Genomic DNA, 11,546 nt, shown 5'->3' with positions numbered 1-11,546 from the left:
ATTGCGGAGCTTCCGGATCGTCAAAAATATCGTTTCGGTCTAGCCACACCACTGAAAAAATCTCGCGTTGTAATCGCGACTGTAATAATTCATGTTTTGCCTTTTCCAGGTTGTATTCCAGGTTGTATTGTTCTCATGGCAATACAACCTGGAACTTGTTCCAGGTTGTATTGCCTTGCCTTTAGTCATCCCGCATGCCGAATTTGACAAATGCGTGGCTGAAGAAGAGGATAAACGAAAAAGTTCCATCCGTCACATGACACAAATTTCCTCTGCCAATACGCGCCTCCTAGGGTGTCCTCCCCGTGCGCCTTCCAACACCTTTTTAGTCTTTATCTCTCGTCCTTCCCCACCTGCCTGTAATTTTCTACCGCTTGCTCCCCCCCTCTCCTTTCCCCTTTCTTCCACGGTGCCCTCCTATCCCTTCCCGCCTTCCCTTCCTCCGTTTTACCCCTCCCCTGTCACCGGACAAACGAATCCAGTTTCACTGCTGAATTTAGCTGTGAAATTCGCATCACGTGACACTCGAGTCGCCTCTCCCGTCCCCCTTTTTTCCCCTTTTCATTTCCTCAATTTCCTACAGTGCCCTCCCTTCCCATTTACCTTATTTCCCTCTCTTCTCTGCCTTGTCACATGGCACACCACATCAGTTTCCCCGAAATTAAGAAAAAAATATCAGTTGTTCGCTTCCGGAACGACTGTTCCATGTTTTCCACAGAGTCAAAACGATCCCTTTTCAATGGCAGCATTGCATGCATTATGTCACTTCAAAGACAAAGGTCGCTGCCAATGTTCACACGTGGTGCGTCCGCTAAAATCAAAACATCGACAAGAAAAAAAATAACCAAAGGCATTAACACCATAAGGTGAGTCCAACAGCTAAAGACAGGCCGGGCGTGGCGAGTCCCGAGCCTAGTATTATCGCTTTGTCGAAGATTAATGCGACACCGGCATGATGCAATTCAAAGGACGAGGAATTAATCTCGAAGCAAAGAGCAGGAATATAATATTCTTGATTCCTCATACGATTCTTCACTATGACTACACACGTTTCGATGGCAGGGCAGGAACACAACGCTAATATGCGGCACAAATATACACGCATCAACGCTAACACACTCCGATTTTATTGTGCATGAATAAGGCTAGCTTTGTTTTATGCCAAATGCTCAACAAAAGTAACTAAGAAAAGATTCTAAGCACTCATTTGAAAATGTATTTAGAGTAGTATTCAAGTTACTCTTTTTCCACGAGCTATATTGAGTACGGTACAAAAACCTTCATAAAGTAATTGAATTACTCTCGAGGCTACTTGGCGATTATGCTAAAAGCTGGTAATATAAAAGCAAAAAGTCAAAAGGGGGTGCTACACTTGTGATAATTTATCTAAAACTAACACTTTTGATGTGATTTTTGTAACTTTCAAAAAGCGCCTTAGTCCCTGGAATCGAAGTTTACATTCAAATATTTTGGTGTAGGCAAACTATTGGGTACTGAACGATCTCAGCAACAAAGGGAACTCACGTATTGTAGAAAGGGAACCTACCGTGCTTTAATTTGGTAGTAGGGTCGACCCGATTCCGGAATAAGTTCGTGATATGCCCCATCGCGATTTGGGGAAATTTACACCTATATTCCAGAATTGAATATCCCTAACAGCCGAACTAGAAGTTGATGAGACAGCCAGACTTGTTGATAAGTGCGCGATTTATAGACAAGCCTGCACACTCATGAGAAACATCGATTCAGGCACAGCGGTCTCTCTTGCTGGTCAACATCCGACAGCCAGTGCTTTGTCCCCACAGGCAGAGGCGAGGAGGAGCACATGGACCTTCAATCTGTGAAAACCATTAGGAAGGTCAAGATGGAAACGCAGGAGAGTGTCCGCGAAACCGCTTTCAAAATTAATTCCTTCGCCCCGCTTCTGCACCAGCTCGCACCCTTCTTGACGCATCGAAGCCAAGATTCCAGAAACATAATCCAGTTTAATAATTGGCACCACCTGGCCGAAAACTGGGTCGGTGGGTTTTAATGATGAAACAATGTCCGCATTCGGAAGGATATAAAAAAAGAGCTTTCGAGCGAGCTTGGGAGAAAGGAGTTTTGGCGAAGTCAATATTAGGTCACTGCAGCTCAATAAAGCCAGCAGGTTCTAGCTTCCTTGGCCGACGGTGTGCCTGCGCCAGTATTGTACATGTTACTCGGAAAATGTAATCGATTGCAATTACAATTACTCTTGGTTGAAATGTACTTAATTAGATTGCTTGATTGCTCGAGAAAAAAAGTAATTGGCCGTTACTTGGAAAAGTAACCGTTACCTTTCCGAATACATCAGATTTTCAAAATGACAAATTTGCTGCGGGTTTTTAAAACTTGCCCTCCGCACTGTCCATTTTTGGATTAAAATCGCCGAATTATAAGCTACTTATATTCTTCGCTCACTGATAGACCTTTCCGGAAACACGTTACGCCACAGCGTTACGTGACAACCTAACCTCACATGACAACGTTGAGCGATGTCAGTTCACGGGACTTCACGTTGTGGCGTAATCTTACGTCACATGACCAAGTGCCATGGTGTCAGGTGACGTGACGTCACTGCGTAACGTGACATCACGTTGTACCGTGACGTCACGATGCCAAGTGATGGTGTCACGTGGGACCATAACGTCAGTGTCAGGCAACGTCGGACCGAGTCACCTGATACCAGGACGCGACCATCTCACGTGACGTGACCTCATGGCGTAACTTCACGTCATGGTGTCACATGACGTCAATGTCACGTAAAAAGCGATACACCGAGGGTTTTCTTTCTGTGGACTCGTCACTTTCTCAGCCAATGCTCATGCATCAACTGCTCTAAACACAACGACATCAATAGTGTGGCGACACCATCGAGGCAGAAAGTGAAGACTATACACCGCTCACACGTAAGCTGAGACTGTGGTGTGAGCTGTGTGCATGCCGGATCGATCAGCTGCCTCCCTTTCATTACCCTACCCGGCTCTCTGCGCATGGGTGCGAGAGCGAGATGGCGTGGGGAAAAAGAGGCGTGTGACTCGTTTAAGGGGGACGTAGCTTTCACCGCAGTCTCAGTTACGAGTTGATCGGACGAACCCGAAAGTGCTGGTCGGGTACATACGCACTGCTCTCAAGCCCCGGCCAGGCCTAAGTCGGAGACATGTGTTACCCAGGAAGCACACCATATGGGGCCACGTGGACCCCACGCGGGCAAAGTATGCTGGGGCAACTTCTAACATACTTGGGCATACTTGGGCAGTATAACATATACCCCAAGGTTAGGGCCGGTTTCCGACACAGACGCAACTCTCTTGAGAATATGATTGACCTCACAACTAGCATCGAAATACAAAAGAAATCTCGAAGAATCACCACTGCAGTGTTCCTCGATATTAAGGGCGCTTTTGACTCTGTAAGCCACAAGGCTATCCGCAACGCACTCTGCTATGCCGGGATAGGAGGACGTCTGTATGCGTGCATTTTAGACTATCTTGAAAACAGAACAGTACATATGGTGACGACAGAAAGGAAAACAGCTGAGTATATTGTTGCTCGTGGCGTGCCACAGGGTGGTGTTCTCAGTCCCACACTTTTCAATATCACCCTCATAGGACTTGTAAACAAACTTCCTCGAAACGTCAGAATAACTCTCTACGCGGATGATATCTGCATATGGACCTCATCAATCACGCAGCGATTTAATGTGATTCGCTTACAGAAAGCACTTGAGATAATTTCAAATTACTTAAAATGCCGTGGACTATCGCTATGCCCATCAAAATTCGCAGCTATAGCTTTTACACGAAAAAGTACGCTTAGGCATCAGCTCACTATTGATGCTCACCCTATATCATATGCCCAAACTCACAGACTTCTTGGTCTTATCCTAGACAAAGGTTTAACGTGGACACCACACGTTAGGCGACTGAAAACAAAGGTTATTAGCATTACCCAGCTATTACGATTCATAAGTGGAACTACGTGGGGTGCATCTGTAGCTTCACTTATCCAACTATATAACGCTCTTTTTGTGGCATTATGCGATACAGTCTGCCCGTACTTCATGGGATGTGCCGCACAAATATAAGAGCGCTGGAGAGTATGCAGGTTCAAGCCCTACGTGCCTGTCTGGGACTCCCAAAATGTACTTCCAATGTTGGAACTGTAGCTGAAGCAGGCGCTATTCCCAAAGATGTCCTTAGACTGCAAGAGACCCTTCGAACACACCTTCGTCATCTTACCAGACATAAAGATCACTATCTTGCAGATATAGCAGATAGCAGAAGTGCGTCTGGATTTGCTCAAGTTATTCATTCTGGCAGCTTAGACACTCCACGAGATTTCGAGCCAGCAGAGTTCTCTTCATCTCCCCCATGAACCTATCCAGTAATTAATATAAAGACAAATATTCCAGGGCTACATTAAAAAAAACGCATTCCGTTAACCGTATTGAGGCAACACTCTTTGGAAATAATTAGTGTTCATCACCGTTCGCGAACACATGTCTATACATTTACAGATTCGTAATACCATTAATCAATGAGAGACTTCATAGAAAATTGGGTCACACGACATCATCAACAGCAGCAGAATTAGTAGCAATTCGAGAAGCACTTGGCTTCATTTCTGCATGCGACTCACGAGATTGGTTAATTTTTACCGATTCTAGGGCAGCTCTTCAGAGCCTCGAATCCACAAAAACAAGAACGTGAATGCACAGCTTGTTCACCAAATTTTGAAACTTCACCAGGAGGCTATCGAAAATGGGCATAGTTTGATACTACAATGAATTCCAAGCCACTGTGGTATCCAAGGCAATGAAAGGGCTGATTTAGCTGCCAAGGATGCTCACCGACGTAATTCTGGTTTAAAAATCCCATTTTCACGAACAGATGATAGGGCCAGAATCAACTGCGTTGCTAAAACTATGATAAGTTCCCTCTGGGCAAATCCGCTTTATTGTTATAGACACCTGCACAGCATTGACCCTTTCATTGTCTTTCGTTAACCCCGCGGCCTTAAACGCCGGACTGAAACTACGCTACACCGAATACAACTCAACGTAGCTTCAACGGGATTCTATCTCAACCTCATCGGCCAGCTAGACTCTCCTCTCTGTGAGAACTGTGCCGTCATACACACACTCGAACATGTCCTGTGCCAGTGTAGCTTATACACAAGCCAACGAAATGAACTGGCAAACTCTCTCCATCTTCCCAACGGAGAAGCTCTTTCCCTGACTCACCTGCTCGGACCATGGGACTCAGCATCGGAAAGGGTCAAATCAACGACCTCCGTCATCCGCTTTCTTCAGAAAACGAAAACTCGACCGAATGCTCTAAATCCAGGGCATACTTTTACATGAACAAACATTAACGTACAGAATTTTCTTTTCCTTTATGCATATGTATGTATATGTATGTGCGTGTATGTATATATATATATGCACATAGGTGTGTGTGTGTATATATATGTGTATATGTATACACATGTATATATGTGCATAGATAAATGTAAATAAGTATGTATATATATATGTGTACATACATTTTTCTTTTTTCTTTTTTTTTCAATCTCTCTCTCTATATATTCTATACCTTCCATTTTCCCTCCCCTAAGTGTGAAGTAGTCAGCCTGCCAACCTTCGCGGGATAACCTCTTCTCCTTCCGAATAAACCAATTTTTCACTCTCTTTCTCTGCCCACGCAGTACCCCTTTGGGTCCTACCTTGGCAACGCGTGGGCATGCTCAACTTGGGCTAACCATGCAATGCCCCCCTGCACTCTAAAAAAAAGGGTGTACACGGGTACTCCCTTCAGGGGAGTCAAGCGATGTCTCAGAAATAACTCCCCGGGCGAGTCATGTTATCCCCCTAAATCGGAGAGCTATAGTACACCCCGTTTTGCAGGGGTCATTTAGCTCCTTATCTGAATCCCCTTGTGCTCATCTGACACCCCTCACTAAGGGTGCTGCTTAATTCGTTAAGTAACACCTAGGGAGTCAAGTTATCCCACTAAACAGGGGTGTTGTCTGGCACTCCTTATAACTCCCGGGGGTTCACGTGACCCGTCTTTTTATCGGTGTTGTTTAATGCTCCTTTCAACTCCCAGGTATTCACATGACTCCCAATTTTGTGGGAGATATATTGCGCCATTTACTACTCCTAGGGACTCGCAAGACTCCCCAGTCCAGTGCGGCTTCGCAACACCATGGGAGCTGCAAAACTCTTATAAATTGAGGATTCCTTTAACTCCCCTGGATACTTAATAGACACGCTCGTACAACGGTGCTCACAAGCACCCTTTGCAACCCCCTGAGATTCAGAGGACTCTCGTCCCATAAGGGGTTCCTTGGCACCATTTTCAAGTACCGGAGAGTTCAATGACTTCGCTTTTTTTCGGTGTTTGTTGATGCTAGCATTACAAAACGGGGGGTCAGATGAAACTTTTTGGGGGAAGCCTTTTTGGGAAGCAAATGCCCCAAACAACAGCTCACATTTCTTTGAAGCTGGCTCTGCTACAAGATTTCTTAGTAAAGAAGGGGTGCGTTCCAAGGCACCAGTTAATGCTCTCGGTATTTGCATCGCTGAAAGGAAGATGCACAAAATAGGTAATTATGGTTGAAATCTTTATTATGACAACATATATAAAAAATTACAAAAGCGTTTATTTGAGGTTGTAGGAGGTCATTTTCAACAGTTGATTTGTGTTGGCTCCTCTGGCCTTCACCGACAAGTGGGTTCAAAGCCAGGTTCCAAATGTCGTTTGGCTCGACACTTCCCTCCGCGTCGACGAACAAACCTAGATCCTTATCTTTGACCTGAAACAATAAAACGCGGTTATAAGCATTTCACAAAATAAGTCACTACTATCTTTCCAGCACTTCTGAACATTTAAGAACTACGTGCTGCAGGCTATTTGAAGTATACGATTAGCAAACGGAAGCTTGCACATCAAAGTCATAACTATACTAGGGTGTGCTTCCGCTCCCTAGCCTTGTACTGCGCTTATGCAATATGTTTTAAACAAATCCTTCATAGGGCGACATCAGGTTTTTACACAATTTCAGATTAAACTTTGGTTTCATACACTGGTTCTAAAATAAAAGTAGCTAGCAATTAGCAACAGTTTTTTTTTTATTACTATGTGTTCAAGATCTAGTCCGCCTTGCCCTTTACTTGCCCCTCTGTCTCCATCGCGTCATGTCGCGGTCATGTTTCTTCAAAATTGTTTTAAATCGTTTAATGAATTTCTCACCTACCTCTCGTAGTCTCATACAAAACCCCGCAGATCAGCGCAAAAGCCTTCTCCGCTGTGACGTCGTCGTTACGTGCACATTCCGTATCACAACGCGGCGGAACTGATAAGTTTTGCCCTCGCTCGCAGCTGTTACCAGCTCCGCTCCGTTGTCATGAGGAATGTCGTGCAAAACGACAGCTCTTGCGCTGATATTCGCGGTTTTGTAAGCGTGCACTGCGGGATTGAGTTAGGAGGATTGAGTGCTAAATTAAAAGGTGGATATATCGGAACACAGGCCGGCTTCAAGTTCCCAATATAAACTTATACCTTAATTACACTAATTCATAAATGTGTTATTATTTTTTGTTAATTAGAAAATTAACAGTTACGGTTAAACTTGCACATAGTGTCCGCCAAGGAGTATAACCTAGCTAGATTTCAAAACCTATTTTCAGTTTCTGTCCTAAACTTTTTTTAATCTGTAAAATTTAATTTTAAACACTTTGAATACACGTTGTACATTAGCTTATCTGAAATTTTAAACTTTTTTAGCATTGTTTGGCTGCGGTAACGTGTTCAACATGCGCAAAGGGAAATATAAGCTTCGGTAAAGCTGTACTTAGAAAGAGCTCTTTCGCGTTTTGCTTTTGTTTACCGTTTGCCATAAAATGACGTTGGCCTCGTCAAACCATCAACTGTCAGTCATTTGTTCACGCCCTTAGCGCCTGTATTTGAACAAACAGTCGAAAATAAAATTAATAAATTAATGAATGCATGAATGAAAAAAGAAAAACCTTATGGACGACGTCTCTGGGCATAATAGTGAAACTGTAGAGATTTTGAAGTTAAATAGTAAACCCATAAAACTGCGCTGCTTTATTTTGAACGAGTCTACCCTACCTCACTTTAAGTCAGAATTGAATAGCCGGATATCTTGTTATCTGAACCTAATAATTTTGGTTCCAAAGCAGGACGAAGTCGTTCGGCAAAACGGGACGCGATCGCCGGATGTAAAGTTTCGTATCGCGTTGCTGACTTCTTTACTTTCTACTACTGTGTTGATATAATCAAATCGCACGTTAATTGCAAAATAGTTGGCAATTCATAACTGACCAAGTTTAATTAACGCCTCTATAAGATTATTTAATTAGACAAAATTGGGAAAAATGTTAACTAAAAATATTTCTTGCCTGTTTTATTAATAAACGCAGAGGAAGGCAAACTTAAGGAAACAATTACTATGTTTATCATGCATAATTCTAAATATTAGCAATGTTACTTCGTCAGTTGGTGGAAGCAGAGCGTGCGTGGCATAGACCTCTACCATTTTTTTTTTTTTTTTTTTTTTGCGGGTGATTAGGACTTTAAGTACGCTCTCGATTCAACGTACGACCGATCGACAGACCCAGCAGTCATTTTGACATAACTTGGCTATGGCCCCTTTGGTGGGTTTCTGAGAAAAGCGCGAACAAAACTCAAAACTAAGCATAAGCAAACTGCTGACCGTTAAACGAAGTTTTCAGAGACAGGATATGAAATATAGTAACTTGCCTGAATGAGCAGCCCCTCGTTCACGAGGTCCTTGAACGGTGACGCTAGAAGCGCGTGGTGAACATCGCTCTCCTTGCGCATATCTTCTACTATGATCTTCTTAGTTGAAGTTGTATAGGTTACAAAGCAAGTAGCTGTTTCGCTCATCGTGTCATACATACAGCACTGTCCAGGCGTATCCGCACACATGCAAAGAACTTGGCATGTGCGTTGGTTCAGTTCAAATGTATTTCAAAACGTTTACTAAGGCTTAACACACTGGCCGCGATGGAGAGGGCCAACCGGTCTACCCATCCAAATTATCCCCGTATACGTCCGGTAGGGGGACGCGGTTGACATTGCACGCCGTGGAGTCCGTCGTCCAGATGGCAGCAATTACCGACAAGCTGGGATTCGCCCTTGTGGCGCGTGTCGAATTGGCAGCGTCTCTCTCTTTTGTGTTCCTTGAGACGGGCGATTCTTCGTCTACCCGTCTCACCGATTTAAGTGGCGTCGAGTCTCCTCTCCACAACTTACTTTGTGCACTACCTTACTTCGGGAATCCGGAGGGGTGCCCTCCCGATGTCCGGACATTTTTGCTCGTGAAGGCCTCGGGGTCTCGGCGCTGTTTCCCCTGAATTCCGACCGTAATCACTTACTGCTGGGACGGAAAGGTTGAAACAGGAGCTACCTAAATATTTCGTCTATGTTTGAAAAGTTCGTGAGCTGCTGTAGAATTTCAATTTCAACTGATGCTAAGAGCTAATTTCCCATACGTCGGGACTTTGATCTCTTCCGGTTGACCATTGCTGAAAAATGAACAGGGATTGTATTGTGGATAATAAAAATGTTTTTTGTGAGAGGTAAAAGGTTACGCCCTATATAAGAAATAGTAATAATCTAATTATATATCTGTTGTGGGTACGAGTTAAGAACTTATTCAAAAAGACGGGATTTCGATTTTAAATAAATCAAAGGGGGACATTGGGAACTGTCCCTTCCACAGAATGGTCGAAAGGTTTCTAGGAGCCGGCGACAAGTCACAAAAAGTGTGACAAGTGATCGGGCAGTCATTGAATGAGGTTGTTTATTTTTCTATTTCGTTGAAGCAGCCAGCAAGCGCCTCAAAGCCGCCTCTGTGGGATTAGCGTGGCTGTCACAATCCTGGAAAAACTACACATTGGTAAAGATTAACCTTATTGATCGATCGCGTCTTTTTAATAGACAAGTAGATACACTAATCAGTGAGTTGGTTTGCGAAACAATTTATTAAATGTTCTGATTCAGTGTTGTACACGTTCCTCAAAAGAAGGAACGAAAGCTCGTTCCTTCCGACTTTTGGAACGCGTTCCCGTTACAAGTTCCATTTGTAAAAAAGAAACTCGTTCCCGTTACATTAAAAAAATTGAACGTATCGTTACATATACGTTACATTTGTATTTTGATGATTACCACATCTATTTAGATCGAGGAAAGTGTTTTTTTTTTCTTATCTATCCCATTAAATAGGAGCAAACGAATCTGAATGCCGTGATGGAAGGGCACCAGGAGAAGAAAACAAGAGGAAGCAGGGTTTCGTTCGTTGATATATTCACCTTTAAAAATATCAGCTTTTAGTCATATTCATCTTTGTGGTGGGCGATTCAGACTAGCCAAATGTGCTGTTACCCCACACTGCCACGACCGTTTTCAGCAGCCTCACAAGTTTCAATCTAACGAAGTCCCTTGTTCGAACTTAACAACAGTTTTTTCTCGACGTTGCTGTTCACGCAGGACGAGCAAGTGAAGAAAAGAGTAGGGCTTTTCGAAGGTCAGTCTTGAAAAATACAAGTCCCTCTTCGTAAAGGCTGGATTCGTTGTTCAGTTTAAAGCTGGGGACAAAAGGAACAATGAAGAAAGGTTACTTTTGTGTATATTTTAAGTGACAAATGTTCGGGATACAAGGGTGTGTTCGATGTCATGGTAACCTGTTCTTTTGTTGGAACTGTATGTCTTTTTGTGGAAGTTCAATGATGAATGTGGTCGGCCTTAGGTTTCTGGGTGTATGAGGATTCGTGGAAGCAAAGAAAGTAACCGAGTTTGACACTTGCCTGTTGCTGTGGCTTTTCCTTCGACTAAAAGTTTTGCTTTTTGTACCAAGGTCTCGGGCACCTAGAAAAGTATCAATGTCCACTAGCTCTCCTGCACCCGACTGTTAAAAAGCGAGGACCACACAAATTAAACCCTAAGATAAGTAACCAAAAAGTAAACGAGATCCCGGTCTCTTCTTTGAAATGAAATGAAAATTACCCCACTGGACAAAAAAAAAAAAAAGGAACGCCGTTCTTTTCTTAGCTTTTGTAAAAGTGTAACGAGTTCCAGTTCCACCGATGCAAGATGCGGCGGCGGCGTTCCTTCGTTCCTCCTAAAAGGAACGCGTTCCAGGAACACCGTTCTTTGGAACGCCGTTCCGTACAACACTGCTCTGATTATGCTAATAATCTCAGAGAGGCACGAAATGTGTTGTGAATGAGCAAGGCACAGGCTGTACGTGTTATGTTGCGAGAGCCATTATTTGCTGGAATTGGTTAAATTTGCTGATCTGCTAGGATTTGTCAAGCTTGTTATCACTGTGTCGCGGGGTACCTGCCGTGCACGACATGTGTCTAGATAATTTACAGCGCATTCTATACCTCCTCGAGTTCATCAGAATGATTAAGACAAGTGTAAACTTTTTTTTTTTAAATGAGGAGTCCGCTATTTAAAGATGTTTACAGT

General features: G+C 43.5%; 1 protein-coding gene and 1 pseudogene across 1 annotated transcript; one reads left to right on the top strand and one right to left on the bottom strand.

Annotated features, from left to right (window-relative positions):
• Positions 1-4,819: 4,819 nt before the first annotated feature.
• Positions 4,820-6,406, top strand: LOC115316180 (annotated as a pseudogene).
• Positions 6,407-6,582: 176 nt separating this feature from the next.
• Positions 6,583-9,327, bottom strand: LOC121835836. Its single transcript, XM_042290347.1, has 3 exons — positions 8,811-9,327; positions 6,679-6,840; positions 6,583-6,606 (listed from the first exon to the last, which is right to left on the bottom strand). Exons 1-3 carry the CDS (start codon positions 8,997-8,999, stop codon positions 6,583-6,585), a joined length of 375 nt encoding a protein of 124 aa, XP_042146281.1. The 5' UTR covers positions 9,000-9,327.
• Between the last annotated feature and the right edge of the window lie 2,219 nt (positions 9,328-11,546).

The sequence above is a fragment of the Ixodes scapularis genome, unplaced genomic scaffold (genome assembly GCF_016920785.2).
Source record: "Ixodes scapularis isolate PalLabHiFi unplaced genomic scaffold, ASM1692078v2 PGA_scaffold1__304_contigs__length_218370807, whole genome shotgun sequence".
Taxonomy (NCBI): domain Eukaryota; kingdom Metazoa; phylum Arthropoda; class Arachnida; order Ixodida; family Ixodidae; genus Ixodes; species Ixodes scapularis.
Note: the sequence above shows the minus strand (reverse complement) of the source record. Positions and strands in the feature narration are given on the sequence as shown.

Excerpts from the sequence above, each read along its gene's own strand:
- LOC121835836 (XM_042290347.1), bottom strand. The coding sequence starts at position 8,999 with ATGTGTGCGGATACGCCTGGACAGTGCTGTATGTATGACACGATGAGC. Across the intron at positions 6,841-8,810 it reads ACGAGGGGCTGCTCATTCAG|GTCAAAGATAAGGATCTAGG; the intron begins GCAAGTTACTAT and ends TTATTGTTTCAG. Across the intron at positions 6,607-6,678 it reads AACCTCAAATAAACGCTTTT|CGATGCAAATACCGAGAGCA; the intron begins GTAATTTTTTAT and ends TCTTCCTTTCAG.